Source organism: Pan troglodytes, chromosome 21 (assembly GCF_028858775.2).
Source record: "Pan troglodytes isolate AG18354 chromosome 21, NHGRI_mPanTro3-v2.0_pri, whole genome shotgun sequence".
Lineage (NCBI taxonomy): Eukaryota > Metazoa > Chordata > Mammalia > Primates > Hominidae > Pan > Pan troglodytes.
The window spans coordinates 38,663,582-38,681,683 of NC_072419.2; the positions used below are offsets into that span (position 1 = coordinate 38,663,582).

The window sequence follows — 18,102 nt, forward strand, 5'->3', positions numbered from 1 at the left end:
TTATTTCCTCTCCGGCCAGAGAATGTGGACACCAAGGAGGAGGTCCTAGGAACTATTTTCTAAACAGCGTCCTTGGAATTGAGAGTTAAGGAAACAGTTGAGTCTGTTAAAATCAAACACAGGGGGAAGGGGTTGGGGCTGTGTCTGGAAACAGCAGCCAAACAGGTGACTGACTCCCAGGGTGTTGTCACAATGCGGGACTGAGAAGCTTGGAACAGGAGTACCTCTGCTAACCTCTGGATATTGCAGGGGATGGACCCAGAGGGATGCGGGGGAAGAGGGTCTGGTTCTCTCTAGGGTGGTTCTGGTCCCCTCTGCATCATGCTTGGGAGTGGCCAGAGCCTCCTGGCATAGTCAACATGAGCAGTGGTCCCGGTTCCTTTCTTTTCTCCTCTCCCCAAGTGCTATCCTGTTCATGCCTGTGCTCAGAGCTTCCTCCCTTCTCTCCTGGGCTGTAGCTGAGGCTTGGAAAGGAGAAGGTCCCTGTTTCCTGCAGCTGATCTGATCTGGAGACACCCCCGTGCAGACTCTGGTTACAGCCAGATGCTCAGGTTGCCGAGGGACTGCCGTATGGTGGGTAGAGGGATAGGAGTGAGCATGAGTTACCCAGCACCCCAGGCAAGACAGGCCGAGCCTGATTCTATCTAAGCTGATTTGCATCTCCAGATGACAACATAATGAGCAAAGTGAGGAGCTCTGAGCCATTAATACGGCTGCCCGGCTGAGGTACCAAACTGATTGAACAATACTTGAAAGGCTGAGGCTGGGGAAGCCAGTGGGGCTGGGTGGCCCTGCAACCACGTGGCTGCCTGTTGTCTTCCTTCAACTGCTGGAGGATTTAAACAATGTTCTTCAAATGAGGTACTAGTGCTCAAGGACAGGGGCTGCCCCAGGCAAGGAGGTAAATGGCCAGATTTCTGCTTCAGTAGCCTCCCCACCCACCATGAAGGAACCAGGGTATTCACAGATGGGAGACTGAGACCCCAGGATGCACAAGGGCAGAGCCAGCTGCCTCCCTGGAAGAATCATTCTCTGGCTGCTGTTTGTGCCTCTTGGGCAGGTGTGAACGGGCAGGCATGAAGCAGGCTCAGCCCTACCATGAGAGGCCCTTAGGAGGGTCAGGGGGACTTGGCAGCCGCAGCCCTGAAATAGGTCATGCTGGGTGGACCCCAGGTAGAGGCTTGTCACCATCGCCTGCTGCTAGGAGGGAGCAGGCCCCAGACCACCCTCACCTCACCTGCTGAGCCCCAGACCCCCATGTGTAGGGGGGGCAGGGCTTTTCTTCCTGGAATGAAAGGAGCCCGCCTAGGACAGCCACTCCACCTCTCACCGTGCTGGCCACTCCGGCCTTAGCTTCAGGGATTAGGGCCAGGCGGCCTCTTATTTTAGGTTAAGAGGCATTAGGAAGGGATGAGGAGTTAAGCCCAGGCAGGAATCTTCCAGGGACCTGCATACACTTCCTGGTTCTGGGGGGTGGGGGGGGTCAAGGCGAGTGGAGGCAGCCTGGGCTTCCTGCCATGGGTGGGGACTAGCTCCCTCCCTTGCTGCCCAGGAACAGTGAGGGGTCTCCTGCAGCCAAGGATGGAGGCTTAGGGAATCCTCAGGCATGTTTAGCCAAGACCTTGCACCAGGGTTCCCCAGCTTACAGGTGGCACCTTTCTCCAACCTAGTCAAGTTCCTCAATTCTTCCCTTCATTCCCTGGCTTCTGAACGATCCCCAAAGCACATGGCTTCTGCCTCCTGCTCTGCCCATTCAAACCTTCTTACAGGGGCAGACAGAATGACACAGACCACACAATTCACGGCCCTTCTGTGCTTAAAACCTAGCAGGGGCTCCTCCTGCACACAGAACACAACCCGAGTGCCTGGCCCAAGAGGTCCTGTGACCCACCAGGCTGACCCCACTCCTCCCCTGCTTCCCTTGGCCTCACAGTAAAGGGGTCTGAGGTTCCCCACTCCAGTTCGTGCTCACGGCAGCACCTGACTCCATGAGGAAGCCTCTGTCTCTTCAGGGGCTGTCTCCTCTAATGGTCTGTGCCCCATCTGCGCAGAGTAGCCTGGGAAGTTACCGGAAAAGCACCTACTGAATCACCCAGCTACAGGAGCGGAGCGAGGGAGCAGGTGTGCACCATCACCCCAGGTGTCTCAGATGTAGGCTCCATGAATGCAGGGGCAAGAACGGAGGCCCAGCACCCAGGTGAGGAAAGCTTTCACCTCACAAGGCAGGCCCTGAGCTGAGGCCTGGGGAGGGAGCCGCCCTGCAGGCCAGCAGGGCCACAGCTGGGCCAGGCCAGCAGCTGTCTCACTGAGCCTCAGTCGCTATGGGTGAGACGGGGCTGCGGAGATTCAACTCAGGTCAAGAACAGGCCCTTGGCTGGGACTCGGCACCCACAGGGACCCTGGGGGAGTGGAACCAGTGAGAGGCGCCGGTAGTGAAGGTGGGAAGTGTTGGAGCAAGCGTCACTGGCGGTGAGAAGGGGGCGGTAGGTTTTTGCTTTAACCAACTAAGTCTCCTTCACCTTCCAATCTAAGGACCAGCTAAGACGATGAAGTGGAAGGGTGCCAGAGCCGCCCCTCCTGCTCCCTATGCTGTGAGGCAGCCCCTTTCCATCACTGGCCTCTGCTTCCCTCTCCCCATTCCCCTGCCCAGGGCTGCTCTGCAGACCCAGCTGGGTGCTGGTCGGGAAGCCAGAGCCCAGGCCTCCCCCGACTCACCATTACTGTGGTTTCCTGTTTGGAGGGAGGCAGGGGGCTGCAGGTTGCTGCTCAAGGCCCCGTACCCGCGGTAACTGTAGTTGAGGCCGCCGTTGGCGTACACAGGGTCCTGGGAGTAGGAGGAGGCTGGCAGTGAGTAGGTGGAGTGGGTGATGGCTGCGGAGTCCCGCGAGTGCTGCTTGTCCAGGGCTATGGGCTCATCCTGCAGAGGGGAGAGGGGGGCGCTGGGGAAACCAAGGGGCAGCGGGCCCCAACTACCATCCCTGGACACAAGGTGGATAAATGCTGCGGCCCCAGGACTCCTGGAACCCAATGCTGCGGTTTGACCTGTGGGATTCTGTCTGTCCCCTCCCCTGGCCACCTTCCCCCCGGGGGCTTTCCCCAACTCTGCTCATCTCCCTGTCAGCATATTTGATCAGGGCCCTCTGGTCTCCAGATGAAGTCCAGGCTTCCGTATGAGGTCTGAGGAGCTCTGAGAACAACACACCTGACCTCCACCCACCTCCTCTCCTTGTCTTTGCCCTCCTGTTCCCCCTGTGCCCTTCTCCCGACTGTACCCATCACAGCTCCCTCAGTCCACACCCATATAAGGCCTGCCCTCCCTGGCTGCCCAGGAGCGGCCCCTGTAGTGGCTGCGGTGGCAGGTACCTGTGAGGACTGGTAGATCTCTAGACGCATCCGCTTGGCTGCCTTTCTCGTCTCGCTCTCACAGGCAGCTGCCAGGATGTTTTCTGCCATGGCCGAGGTCAGATGGGGTGGCGTGGGTCTGGTCTGCAGGCGGAACAGGGATGGAGCTAGCATGGGGCCCATGGGGGCCCTGGGCTTGTGCAGAGACCCTGCCCCAGGGGTGGGTGGCACAGGGTGGGGTTTGGGCTCCAGCGCCTCAGTCTATGGAGCTGTGTGATCTTTCTGGGCCTTAGTTCCCTCATTTGCAAACCAGGGATTATGGTACTTGCTTCCAGGGCTCCTGGGAAGACCCTGGGTGAAGGGGCCCGGGCATCCTGGGAGTGTGGCAGGAGGTCAGTGGTGGCACCGAGGGAAAGTGTGGGCCAGGCAGGGGGGACTCACCATCTCCATGCCGTTCTTCTTCATGCGACGGCAGGACTTGAGGTACGTGCGGATGCGCTTGCGGGCCCGCTCCTGGAACTCAGGGAACTGCCGGCTGCAGGACTCAATGATGGCCTGGATCTTCTCCTTGGGCTGCTTGGAGATGGGCACCATGCGGTCCAGGTTCTCGTCCACAAAGAGACGCACAAACATCTGTGGAGACACGGGCCATGGGAAGGGCTGGCCCTGGCCTTGCCCCCATCCCACCCCACCTGTTTCCGGCCGGTGCTCACGTTGAAGGCCTTAAGACGCTCAGGGTCCATGCCTTCAGAGTCGTTCATCTTGTCATTGTCCTCATGGTCATCGTGGTCATCGTCGTCATCATCTGCCGTCGGGGCCCGGCCCACTGTCAGGTCCTCAGGGCAGCCGCTGACCTCAGTCTTGATGGAATCGTAGCTCCCAGAGCTGTAGGGGGGGGACTAAAAGGAGGGCAAGAGGCAGAGGGTTGGGCCAAGCAGCTGCTCATGCCCTTGCTGGGTCTCCTACAGGCGGTGAGCTTGGGGACCAGGGTGGCACGCATGCCCTGCTGCCACGAGAGCCATAGCTGCGAGGCCCTGAGCAAGTCACTCCCCTCTTCTGCTCCCTTCATCTGTGCAATGGGGACAGCAATGCTACCACCTCCCTCCCTGGGCTGCCGCAGGGAGGACCGACTGCAATAGTGTATGCAGAGACCTGGTTCCCGGGGCTGCTGAGCGCTTAGGAGGGTGTCAGCTGTTTCCTCAGCAGAGGCCAACACCAGGACCTGCCACGTGTACAGGGGAAAGGCAGACATGGAAAGGACTCCCACCACCCGCCAGCCTCCTCTCGTGCCAAGATATATTTTGGCTTCGGGGTTTTCCTCCCTGATCCCCAAGGGGCTGCAACCCCAAGTTGACAACCGAGCTGTCACCAAAGCAACGAGCATGCTGTCTGTCGGGAGGAGGAACAGATGCGCTGGGCGAGGTAGCCAGCCAAGGCGACAGGTCCATTAAGCAGGATGCGTTCCCGCAGCTCCTGAGCTGGACTTCTCCTGTCTGCCCCCCACCCAGGACAACATAGTGGCCCCTTGAGAATATGTGGGTAGAAAGGGAGAGGGAACCAGATCCGGCCTCCCCCAGCAGTCTCCTGTCCTCCAGTAGAGAAGGGCTCCAGCCCTCTGCTCCCACCACGAGTTTCTCCCTGGACAAGCCCCCTCAACCATCTCTCCTTAGAGGCAGCTCCCTCTTTTCCTCCATGCCCCCTCCATCTTCTCATCCTTCATGGCTCAGCTCCCACACCACCTGTCTCCTGCCCCTGCCTCGGGGCACTGCTCTGGGACGGCTGAGGACCACTGTTGCCTTTTGGAAAGTTTGTGCCTTCGATGTGTCCTAAGTACTCATTCAGATCTTGACTGACAGTAGCCTGGGGACACTGTCCCTGCCCTCAAGGAGGTTGGCATCTAGCAGGTAAGGCAGGCTCAGGGAACAGGTGGCTGTATGGTCAGACCCTGTGATGTGGCAGCATGGCCATGGCACAACCCGGAGGGGAACAGCACTCACTGAGGAGCAAATCCAGGAAGAAGTGCATTGCCTGGCACCTGGTCCCACAGCACGGCCCCCGCCAGGCCTCTCTCCCTGGGACCAGGCCCGCAGGGGTTGGTGCCCTAGGGTCACTGGCCTGGTGCCTGTCTCTTCGTCCACATACAGACTTGGATAGGGGCAGGATGCCGAGGGCCCCCGCTGGCTACCATAACTGGCCGTGTGGCCCCAGACAAGCCACATTCCCACGCCACTCCTCAGCCAAACCCTGAGCCAGGGCCAGGGCAGACAGATGGAGAAAAAACTAAGATAGGAGCTGCTGGTGGCGTTCCTGCTCTCATCCCACTTCCTTGGGCCCCCCATGTACCCTGTGGCCACAGTGGCAATGGCTGCTGAACACAACTCACCCCCTTCATGGAACAGCAGCTATGCCTGTCCCTTGGACCCAGGCAAAGCCTGCTCTGGCCAGAACCTGCTCCCAGCCACCTGTGCTAGACACATAGCAACAACTCAGCACTGAGCCCATGGTACAGAATGTCCCCACAAGACATTCCAAATGAGGCAGGCAGTAGCACCTACTCCACTCTCTCTGCAGAAGAGAAAACAGGCCCAGAGAGGGAGAAGAGCCTGTCCAGAGGTGTAAGCTCCAGGAAGGCACCTCTGGCCCCCGGGCCCAGGTTGGAGAAGAGGCACTACTACAGGAAACCTTAGTGGCCCAGAGGCAGCTTGTGGAAGTGTGGGGGAGGCCCCAGGAAGCAGGGGGGATGCCCACTGGTAGGGGTACGTACTGTGCGCACCCTTACCACCGTCCATCAGCCTAGTCAAAGGAGGAGTTCCACTGCCCACATCCCTGGGCCCTCGCCCTTTTTTTGCACGACCTATAAAATGGGGACAGGCACGCAGAGAAACCAGGCAGTGGGAGGCCTCATACCTGGCTGTGCCGAAAGTGGCCACTTGCTGTTATCCCCAGCAGATGCTGTTCTGGGGGAGGGGGATGGGTTGTGGGGATGCATATCCATCTACCACCTCTACCAAGGCAGGGGCCGTCAGCTCCACTTCACAGGCTCGGAGAAGGGGGCCTGGCTTGGGGGCACACTCCAAGCCATCTCCCATTCCAGAGCTTCACCAGGAACCGAAGACATACCAGCCACAGCCACCACCCTGGCTTGGTGTCACACACATGGGCTGGCTCCAGCTAAGCTCTGGGCGTATACAATTTCATTCTCGCCTCGCGACAGCCCTTTACAGAAAGAAATGGACTCAGCCCCCAGCCCCACACACCTCGGGGGTGGTCTTCACCCCGTATTTGACGCGGCTCCGCAGCCCGTCGGCACCGCAGCCATCCGAGGGGTAGGAGGCTGTGCCAAGTGCCGTGGCCGGCGGGAGCTTGTCACACAGGTTGATGGGCTGATCCTCGGCGGCCGTGGTGAAGTCCATGGGGGCCACGGCGCCGTTGCCATTCATCTCGGGGAAGGCAGGGTCACCCTGCGTGCTGCTCGACGTGGATGGGTTCAGGGTGGAGGAGCCATTGCCGCTGCCACTCTCAGAGGAGGAGTCATCTGGAATGAGAGGCCTGGGTGTGAGGCCCCACCCAAGGCACTGCGGCCACTGCAGCCACCTCGGAGTATCCCACCCTGTGTCCTCCTCATGAGTGTCCCTGGGTTGGGGTGAGTGCTGCTACCCCACCTCAGAGGCAATTTGCCCCAGCCCACAGCCTCAGCTGAGGCAGCCACAGGGTCCCCTCTGCCAGAACAGAGGGGCCATCAGGAGGGGAATGGCCAGGCAGGGCTGTGCAGGGCATGGAGGGTCTTCCTGCACCCCAAACTCGCAAGCGTTATGTCCAGGCTTAAGGGAGACCGAGCTCCAAGGGTTTGGGAGTGAGTGGCCTGTCAGAGGGCCCTGGAGGCCCTCGAAGCCCGGCCAGGCTCTCCCTTCTCCCCAGCTCCCAGGACCGCACCTCCCACCCACCCTGCTCCTGCTGCCGGGCACTGCCTTGCAGCTTCGAGCTCTCAGAGCCCCTGCCCACGGTGGGCCCTCAAATGTCTCCTTCCTCTGCCGGAGGCAGGAAGGATGGCTCTACTGTGACCTCCAGCCATTCACTCCCTCCTGTAAACAAGCCCAGCCCTGGCAGCCTAGGCACAGGCACGGTGGCCCCCGAATCTGCGCTCCGTGCAGGCCCCACGGCCTGGGACGTGCAAAGCCGGGGCTGCAAGGTCTGGGGTCTGCACGCGGCCCCCGAGTGGGCCTGCCCGGCGTCTCAGGGTGGGCAGCCCCGGCAAAGCACTGCGAGGGCGCCCCCTGCCGCGAAGAGCGCGGCACCGCCAGCCTGCGGGCGCCGGGGAGGAAACTTTAACCAGGGGACCAGACAGTTCCAGATACATTCCAGGCCTCTCTGCCCACCCAGCCCCAGCCCCAGCCCCGGCCTCCTGCTTGCTCAGCTGAGACGGCAGAGGCTGAAGCTGCACGGGAACTCCCGGGGTCACTGTCAGGTGAGCACCCGCGAGGGTCCCGGGGAGGTACGGGTGACCCTGGCGGCTCCACACCTGCACCCAGAGTGGGTGGGGGAGGGGTGGTCACAGCGGGCCCTGCCGCCCCTTCCCCCAGGCCAGGGTCACGCCGGACCCCACCCCCACCCTCCCAGCCGGCAGATTATGAAGATTTAGTCCCCGGTGCTGGGCACTGGGCACGCGCACCTCCAGAGCGTCCCCATGGCGACCGAGCGGCTCTAGCGCCCCAACCAATTGCTGGCCTCCCGGCTGCCGGGGGGGGGGGGGGGGGGGCGGGGAGGGGGGCGGGTCCAGGCTGCCCATCATGCAGCCAGGCCGGGCAGAGGGGGATGGGAGGCCACGGCGGCGCAGTGCACCCCTCCCCCTCGGCTGCAGCAGGTCCCCTGGGCCAGGCGTCCTGTCCTCCTTCGGGCAGCCTAGCTCCACCACTCCCTCCATCCTCCCGCAGGGCAGCTCCGGGCTCTGCTCAAAGCCCGCCCATAGCTGCCCCTCACTGGCTGCATCCTCGGAGTCCCGGCCCGCGCTGGCTGTCCCCGGGACCCCACAGCCTACTCGCGCCCAGTCTGGAGCCAACACATTCCCCAGCACTTTTACTGAGCACCTACTGAGTGCTGGCCTGGAAACAAAGTAATGACTGCAACCAAGGTGCCAGACCTCCTGGGGGACAGATGTGCCTTACTCAGCCTTGTGGGTAACAGGGAAGGTGAATTGTGAGAATGGGGGTGCCCACTTTCCTCCACCCGGGAACCAGACCAGCTCCTCATGCAGCTCCCACTGGCTGCTCTCCAGCGCCCAGGCCACCCACATCCCACCTGTGAGAGCCAGGCCTAATCCTCACTCCCCTGTCCCATGCTTTCCTGTAGCTGAGTAAGAGTCCGGCCCACAGCCACTGGCACTCTCAGTCCTGTGACCTCTGCAGTCCCCCAGCCCAGCCTCACTATCCTGTGCTGGAGCTCTGCAATCTGCCTGCCATGACACCTCCAGCTGAGCAGATGGCAGCCAGCCTTCAAGGTCTGGTTCCACACTGCCACTTCAGGCTGGCACTTTTCTCCACTGTCCCTAGGAAGGAGGCACTCACGCCTCCAACCCCAGCTTGCTGCCCGGCCCTGCCAGGGATCCTCATGCTCCCTTCCCCTGGCCCAGGGTCATCGTGAGGGCCATCTGCCCCACCAGGACAGACCCTGTCACCAGAGAAGCCCCTGCACCTGAGGTCCAGGAGCCTCCACGGGGGACAGGGATGACACCCATACTGGCTGGCTACCCACGCTCCCATGAGCTGCAGGGGGCCCATCCTTCACCCACCTTGCAGGTGCGACTTCACATACCGACACCACCCTCACAGGCCACTTGCTTGACCTTGGAGGGCCTTAGATTCCTCCTCTGGAATGAGGGGCTGCTCCTCAGTGGGCATCGTGCCTGGCACACAGTGAGCAAGTGGTCACTGCATTCATCACAGGCACCAGGCCCAAGGCTGGCTGCAGTGCCACACCCTACACAGGCCCAGAGGTGACATCCCATCATCCCATCACCCACCTCCCAATCAGGTTTTCCCGAGAAGATGGACTTGCCCTCCGCCGGTGTGAGCTCCAGAGACACGCTGCTCAGGGTGCTCCTGGAGCCTCTACCAGGTCAGATGCCCGGCACGGGGGCCCAGACTCTCCAGCTACCAAGACCTTTGCCTCGGGGCTGCCTGGCTGGGGATCGACAGGCACTAGTGCCGGGGCAGAACCTCCCCTAACTGCACTCAGATGCCACCCTGGTCTGGCCAGGGAAGTGGTTGGGCGGGTAAGACCCGTAAGGCACCAGGTGCTAGGACCTCGTATGGCCAAGTGTTCCAAGCTGTTAGAAGAAACTGGAAATCTGCACCATTATGTAAACAGATTTTAAAATATTGGCGACTCATTTACATGGTTTACTTTTTTTTTTTTTTTTAGGGTCTTGCTCTGTTGCCCAGGCTAGAGTGCAGCGGTGCCATTAGGGCTCACTGCAACTGCTGCCTCCTGGGCTGAAGCGATCTCCCCAGCAGCGCACACCACGACGCTTGGCTAATTTTTTTTTTTTTTTTTTTGAGATGGAGTTTCACTCTTGCTGCCCAGGCTGGAGTGCAATGGGGCGATCTTGGCTTACTGCAACCTCCACCTCCCAGGTTCAAGCGATTCTCCTGCCTCAGCCTCCCAAGTTGCTGGGATTACAGGCGCCTGCCACCATATTCAGCTAATTTTGTGTATTTTTAGTGGAGACACGGTTTCACTATGTTGGCCAGGCTGGTCTCGAATTCATGACCTCAGGCGATCCGCCCGCCTCAGCCTCCCAAAGTGCTGGGATTACAGGCATGAGCCACCGTGCCCAGCCTCAGCTAATTTTTAAAGTTTTCTTTTTTTGTAGAGAACAGGTCTCACTATATCGCCCAGGCTGGTCTCAAACTCCCAAGGCTCAAACCATCCTCCCACTTTGGCCTCTCAAAGTGCTGGGATGACAGACGTGAGCCACTGCGCCCAACCCATTATTTATATTTTTAAAAACTTCGACAAGTAAATGGGTACACAAATGTGGTCTATTCATACGATGGAATAGTATCCAGCCATGAAAAGGAATGAAGTTTGGATAAGTGCTGCAATGTGGATGATAAAAACACGAGGCTGTGGGAAACAGGCCAGACGGACAAGGATACTCAGTGATTCCACTTCTACGCAGCATCTGGAACAGGCAAATTCACAGAGACAGAAGGTACAGTGAGGCTCCACGGGCTGGGAATGGGCAGTTAGTACTTAAAGGGTGCAGAGTTTCTGTTGGGGGATGAACAAGCTGTGGAAATAACAGTGCTTCTGGAGTGTACACTTAAAAATGGCAAATTTTATGTCACACATTTTACCACATACACAAAACCCAGACCAAAAACAGCCCCTTTGCCCTAGTTTATAGGCTCTATCTGCCATTATCTCATTTTCTCATGCCGCACACACAGAGCCTACTCAGAGGGACAACATGGATCGCGAAAGCCTGCCTTCCCCAGTGACACCAAGGTCTCGCCTACCCCCAGCTCCGCTCAGGCAGCCCCGGCATGCCAGCCCCCACCCCACACAGCTGCCCCCACGCCACATGCTCTGGGGGCTGCCTGCAACCTGAGGCCCATGTTTTGCCGACTGGGGAGGCCACAGGTTTGAGCCGCGGAGTGGCTGGAAGAGGCTACTCCACCTTCTGGAGCCTCCGTTTCCTTTCAGAGTGGGTCCCACAGCCGTAAAACATGGTTCTAAGGTGAGGATGGTGCCCGAGATGGGGCAGGAGCTCAAAAGGAAACCCCAATTCCCTGCACCCCACATTTTCTCACATCATAACTCACCCACTGCCGATGCACGAGGCTCTCCCAGACTGCAACGGGGGCTTCTGGGGATCCCGGAGCCCAGCCTGTGACAGTCTGAGGTGGGCCCAGTGAGAGGGCCACTGTGGGGATGGAGGCAACAGCCACCCTCGGAGCTCATGCTCCAGCAGCGACAAATCAAACCTGAGGGCTCCAGAGGAGACGGGGCTCTGAAGGGGTGTCACCAGCTTTCTGGCCCCTGAGCCATGGTGTCTCCCTACTCTCGGCGACTCCTGCTCGCCCTTCTGTGCTAACCCGAGCACCACCACCTCAGGGAAGCCCTCCCTACCTGCCCCGATCTCCATTGTGGCACCGGCTGTGGGCCATGGCTCTGCAGAAGCCATCCCAGGGACGGTGGGGCGAGGGCTGAAGCCTCATGAACCAGCAGGGGCAGAGGTGCTGCTCGGGGTGGGGTTGGTCCAGCCTGTCCCTTGGCCCCACAAGCAGTGGATTTGATGCCGGCTGCAGCCGCAAGGGCTGAGTTTACTCCAACTGGAAGCCAGGTCCCTCCTTTGGGCCCACCAGGCCCTTCCAGCAAGCCCCTATGGCTCACCCACCCGCCCCAGCTGTGACCCAGCCTTGGTACTTGCTGTTCCCTCTTCCTGCTCCACTCTGTCCCGGGTGTCCCCTTGGTGCAGTCCCTCACTTCCAGGGCTCTGCGTAAAGGTCACCTTCTCGGTAAGCCCAGCTCCCACCCTGCTCTGGCACACTGACCCCTCTACCTTTCTTTTTTTTTTTTTTTTTTTTTGAGACGGAGTCTTGCTCTGTTGCTCAGGATGGAGTACGGTGGCGTGATCTCGGCTCACTGCAAGCTCCGCCTTCCGGGTTCACGCCATTCTCCTGCCTCAGCCTCCCGAGTAGCTGGGACTACAGGCGCCCACCACCACGCCTGGCTAATTTTTTGTGTTTTTAGTAGACATGGGGTTTCACCGTGTTAGCCAGGATGGTCTCGATCTCCTGACCTCGTGATCCACCCACCTCAGCCTCCCAAAGTGCTGGGATTACAGGCGTGAGCCACTGCGCCCAGCCCCCTCTAACACAGTAGTATTGCAAGGAGAGGATAAGTGCTTGGAAGAAATAGGTAATTTCTTCCAAGCACTTATCCTCTCCTTGCAATACTACTGTGTTTATTGTGTCTCTGGCCTGTGCCCAGCCTTCACAGAAGCGGCCCCAGCCCTAGAGACCCAGAGTTGGTGCAGCTGTATTGGGTGGGCCTGGATGGCTCCTGCTGCCCCCTAGATCACACCCCTCCCTCTGGTGGGGGCAACTGAGTCTTCCTGGGCTCGCCGGGGTGAGTGCATGCCCCAGGCCTGGCCAGTCAACCCATCACAGCAACTGGTGATAGCGTGTGACCAAGCTGGGCCCGAGGACATCACACGGGGACTCCTGCTGCGATGGCTGGGAAGGTGCTCTCTACCTGGGGTTGCTGGGCCCATGGTGCAGGGAGGCCCACGCTGGGGAAAGCAGGGCTGATAGGGGGCACAGATGATCCCCTGAAATCCATCTGTGCCTGCCACCTAGGAAGGCCCTAGAGGTTTTGGTGAGGGAGCTAATAATTTCCTTATTGCTTAGGCCGGCTAGAGGCAGGCTCACACCAATGGCTTGGTCTCTGAGTAGTCCAGGGTCTTCTCCCTGGCAGAGGCCAAGGGATGGGACCCGGGGGCTGGGATCGCTCTGCATGGGGACCTCACCATGACGCCCAGCTCAGTCCTGAGGAGGCTGGTACCCACAGGAGGGGGTGGTGCCCACGGGAGGGCTCATGCCCACAGAAGGGGCTGGCTGCAACCCTCACACCCACCCCTCACTGCACCTGGCCAGGAGAACGCGCCTGTCACTGTTTGGGGAAAGAAGGAAAAGAGAGACTGGGGGCAGTTGGGTTTTGATCCGATTGGAATTCTTCCTCCCACAACCCTTAAAAAAAATGGATTTAGGCCAGGCGCAGTGGCTCACGCCTGTAATCCCAGCACTTTGGGAGGTAGAGGCAGGCAGATCATGAGGTCAAGAGATCGAGATCATCCTGGCCAACATGGTGAAACCCCGTCACTACTAAACATACAAAAATTAGCTGGGCGTGGTGGTGCACGCCCGTAGTCCCAGCTACTCAGGAGGCTGAGGCAGGAGAATCGCTTGAACCCGGGAGGTGGAGGTTGCAGTGAGACAAGATCACGCCATTGGACTTCAGCCTGGCGACAAAGCGAGACTCTGTCTTAAAAAAAAAAAAAAAAAAAAAAAACTGATTTAAAAGAGACATCAACAGGCGCACAAACCCTTGCTGTGATGGAATGCAGTGGGGCCCGGGCAGGGATGGTGCGGGTGTAGGGTCCTGCAGTCTGGGCGACCTTGGGCACTGCCACCTCCTGGGCCTCCTCTTATCTACAGTCCTGGGAGTTGCCGCTGACGCCCTCCTGGGCTCTGGCACTTTATGACTCTGTGAAGAAACCCAGCTGGCTCCATGGGCACCGAAGCCCCAGCACACAGGCCTCACGGGGTGCAGGCCTCCAGCTGGGAGGCTCAGTGGGAAGCTGGGAGTTCTGGATGGACCCTCCACACCTGGAGCTGGAAGTGGAACCTAAGGGTGCCCAGGTGACCTCTTGTCCCCACCTGGTCCCCATCTTGCTGCTTCCATGAGGCCCCTCCAGGAGGGTCACCCTTGAGGCCAACCTGCTGGGGCCCAGCGTGATGAAAGCAGGGTGGGCCTGCCCCCAGCCCATGGCTGCGTGGGCAGCAGAGACATGTCCTGAGGGGCCTTGGGGAAGCAGCCCGGGATGTACCCCCTCTCAGCATTTCCACAAAACCAGGCCTTCCCCACTGTGGCAAAGGGCAACTCCTTCATCTGGGCAGGACCCGGAGCCCACCACCTGTGCCCAGAATGCCTACGGGCAGGGAAGGACTGCCGTGTCCGTCTATTTGAACATGGGGCAATGTGCTGCTATTCAAATGGAGGAATTAGTGATGAATGGGGGAAATTGTTCCTCCCTCTGTCCCGTCTCCAGAAGGAGACAAAAACCCCTTTTACCTCAGCAAACAATGCCCTTATGTGGGCGCCAGCGCTCCGCAGCCCGCACAAGCCCAGCTCTGTGCGAACCACCAATCGCCACACCGCGCTCTGGGGCCCACAGCCAGTGGCACCCTCTCCCGGTGGGCGACTCCCACCAGCTCCCAGGCTAGGCTCGGAGAACGGGAAGGCCCACCATCCCTGGGACCATAGGCCAGGTACACGGCCACTGGAGGCCAGCAGGCCCTGCGTGCAGACTGCCTTCCGTGTCCAGAGGTGTGGCTGCTGGAGGCAGTGCCGCCTCCATGAGACTCTGTCACAGCAGCAGCCAGGCGGGGGACGGGAGGGGCATCAATAATTCACACACAACAGGGCGACGGGGGAGGAGGGGGTGGGAGACTGCTGGAGCCACGGCCCACCATGGCCAGGGAGGCGTGGACAGCAGGGCTATGGGCTGTGGTCTGGGGGTGCTGACTGCTCTGAATTTGAGGCGTGCACCTCCCCAGGACTGGCCCCCTGCCTGCTTTGACAAAGGCCAGTGCCCAGGCCGTGTTTACACGATGCGTAGTTCCAAGGAGCACCAGGCTCAGGGCAGGCTGCCCAGCTCTTCCTCCAGAAAGGCAAGAGGGGTGCAGGGGTCAAATGGGGGACACTAGGACCCTACCCTCCGGGTGATGGGGCCACACGGGGCACCTGCATTCTCCACGTGGCCCTCAGGCCCCGGCTGCCTGCACAGCTGCCCTCCTGAGCGCCCAGCTCTGTCCCTGTGGTTCACACAGCCTGGCCCGGCCCCAGCCACGGAGCAGGGAGCCCATGCCCCCCATCTGGGTGCCACACTTGCCCCCTGATTTGCAGCCCCGGGGCGCCAGTTCCTCTACCCCCACAGCATGCGCCTCCTCTGCGTGTGCCCCTCAGTGCCCGGGCAGTGGGCGTTCCTGCTGAAACTCTGGTCACTCTTTCCTTAGGCAGGTGCCAATTTAGGCCCTCACAGTCGGGAGCAGCACTGTCCGACAGAAACAGAGTGGGAGCTGCATGAGGGATTTGAGTGCCCTAGTACCCACATTTTAAAAAGTAATAAAGAAACAGGTGAAATCAATTTTAATAATCTACTTTATTTAACCCAATATATCCAAAATAGTACCATTTCAACAAATAATTGATACCGTGTTATCAGAGCTGAGATATTTCACCTTCTTCTTTCCTACGGAGCCGCTGAGACGCAGCGTGTATTGCACACCTGTCTGCACTAGCCTTTTCCAAGGCTCAGTAGCCGTCCTTGGCTAATGAATTAGACGTCACACACCTAGATCTTCCCCTAAAACTGAAATCATTTCTCTCTGCAGAGACCCTGGGGTTCCTGGCCCCTAGAGAGGTGTCCAAGCTGCAGATGATGTTCAGGCCTTGGGACAGGTGGCTCAAGCGGTGGGGCCCTGGAGACAGACACCACCTTCAGTGGAGGGGGAGGCGGACACCAATTATGCGTCAGGTCCCGAGTGTCAGGCGGCGGGTAACTCATCACGCCTGATTTGCACAACCACCCTCTGCAGCAGACATCAGGGAGGAACCAGAGGCTCCAGGGGGAAGTCACCGACCCATCACCCGGGATGAGTGGAGGCGCCCAGACAGCCCCAAAGCACCACCCAGGCCGCCCAGTGCTCTCAGACATTCTGGGAGCCTCCAAGGCCAGCCTTGATTTGCCCATCTGTACTGTGGGACAATTCCCTACCCCTGCTACCAGACCGCTCCACTTCCTAAAGCCCCTCCCCCAACACCTACTGGCCACTGATGCCCCGGGGAAGCGCTCCCAGGATGAACTGCCTGTGTGTGGGTGTTCTCCCTGGCCCCGTCCTCCAGGCCAAGCACAGGCGGTGAGAAATAAACACTAATTCAGTGTGCAAAGATCGAGCCGAGACACACAGCCTGCTCCCCGTGTTCTCAGAGCAAACAGAGCCACTCCAGGCCACCATGTGTGAATGATTCACGGGGCAGGGTCCTGGCCCCAAAGCCCCTGCAGGCCCTCCTCCAGCCCTCCCGGAAGCCAGTCTGGGTTTGGTGCATTGCAGTCCTTAGGTCGGGGTGATGACGCCAACGCGGCCTGGTCACTTCCTGGTTCCTGGGAAAGTCACCCTTGAACAGGCTCCCGGTGGAGGTGCCTCAGGAGGGCCTGGCCTGACACAGGAGCCTGCAGGATGGAGCTCTGTATGTGTCCTGGGCTGAGGGGTGGTGGCGAAGGGCAAGGGCACTGATCCCCACGTGGCCCCACCCGGCCAGGCTCACCTTCACCTCCATTCTTTTTTTTTTTTTTTTTTTTTTTTTTTTTTTCTGAGATGGAGTCACTCTGTAGCCCAGTGGTGTGATCTTGGCTCACTGCAACCTCCACCTCCTGGGTTCAAGCGATTCTCCTGCCTTAGCTTCCTGAGTAGCTGGGATTACAGGTGCCCATCACCACGCCCAGCTAATTTTTGTATTTTTAGTAGAAGTGGGGTTTTGCCATGTTGGCCAGGCTGGTCTCAAACTTCTGACCTCAAGTGATCTGCCTGCCTTAGCCTCCCAAAGTGCTGGGATTATGGGCATGAGCCACCACACCTGGTTCACCCACTTTCTCAGTAGGTGAACCTCTCAGCTCCTCAGGCCCCAGAGCTTGTCCTCCCCAGGCCTCTGGAGACCCAAGGCCCCAGCATCCCAGACAAGGCCAGGGCTGTGTAGGCCCTGCCCACTCCTGGATAAAGGGATCTCTCGGTGCTGTCTCCCAGCGTCTCTCACCCCTTGGCGGGCCGGGGCCCAGCACAGCCCAGCACTGTCTGTGCCGCCTGCGGCCCAGCTGATGATGGACACTTTCCTGTGACCCGGGACTGCCAGTGTGGCCCACAGCCAATCCCTGGAAGGCTTGGGCCCCAGCTCTCTGCTCCTGGGGGAGGGGAGGCCAGGAGGCCGCCGCCTGCTCATCTGTTGTGGGCATTTGGAGCCTTGAGGAGGAACAAACAGCTCTTGCTCCTGGGGTGGGGGTGGGTGGGACCTGCACCCAGAGAATGGGGCCTAGCTCTGGTTTCTGGCCTCAGCTGTGAGAATTAGGGTCAGGGCAATGGACACGGCCATAATGAGCAGGTGTTGGGGAGAAGGCTTGGCTTAAAAGCCCACTGCAAGAGAAGCCTTTCACAGGCCAGCCCAGGGAGGCTGGTGCAGGGGCCACACCTCCTGCCATGCAATACTGACCAGAGCAGACGTCTGGCCATGAGTGTTGGGTCCAGGGGGAGGCAGCAGCAGGCCAGAGTTCTGTGCCTCCTGGTGGGAGAGGGCTGCTGTGAGCCAGGGATGGGCCCAGGGGAGGGTGGGCATCACCTGAGGAGGACACTAGAAGGAGCCGCGGCACAGGGGTAACGCGGGTAATGGTCTCTGAGCCCGGGTGGCCTGGCCGTTACTCCCACCAGCTCCTTCCCCATCAGCCTTATGGTTTCCTGCCTGATCCCTCACTTGAACGGCTTCACCCTGTGCTGGGGACACCCCATGGCACCCTGAGTACCAGAAGCCAGAAGCACACTTCTGCCTGGCACCTTCTCCTTGGATGGCAGCACTGACTCCTCGCTGCCTGCTTAGCTGCCCATCAGTGTGGGCACCTGGGATGGGTCTGGCATTTGCGAGATTGAGAAGCAGGGTCTTGGGAACTTGGGGTCCCTGGACAGGGCCTGGTGCATGTGGGTGGGGAGGGAGGGACAGGGACTCAGGACAAGTTGTGAGTGCCTGGGTCTGGTTGACACCAAGGACCCCCTAGCCCGGCTCCCTTTACGAAGAAGCACAACCCGGGCGGTGGTTGGGAGCTGAGAGCAGGGGTGGGGATGCCGCTGAGGGTGGCTGTGAGGTAAGCTGCAGTCAGGGTCCCACAGGCCTCCATGGCAGAGGGGACCAAGGGAGACCAGGCTGGCTGAG

At 59.8% G+C, this 18,102-nt stretch overlaps 1 protein-coding gene across 13 annotated transcripts in view; it reads right to left on the reverse strand.

The window, feature by feature from the left end:
* The window catches only part of NOL4L (nucleolar protein 4 like), a 142,565-nt gene that overhangs the window by 6,468 nt on the left and 117,995 nt on the right, over positions 1 to 18,102 (reverse strand). For all 13 annotated transcript variants that reach the window (XM_016937677.4, XM_016937685.4, XM_016937684.4 and 10 more), the window contains 5 exons: positions 6,600 to 6,877; positions 4,056 to 4,241; positions 3,784 to 3,975; positions 3,364 to 3,486; positions 2,716 to 2,917 (listed from right to left, as the gene is read on the reverse strand). In XM_016937677.4, coding sequence (XP_016793166.1) covers positions 2,716 to 2,917; positions 3,364 to 3,486; positions 3,784 to 3,975; positions 4,056 to 4,241; positions 6,600 to 6,877 — 981 coding nt within the window. The remainder of the gene's footprint in view (positions 1 to 2,715; positions 2,918 to 3,363; positions 3,487 to 3,783; positions 3,976 to 4,055; positions 4,242 to 6,599; positions 6,878 to 18,102) is intronic.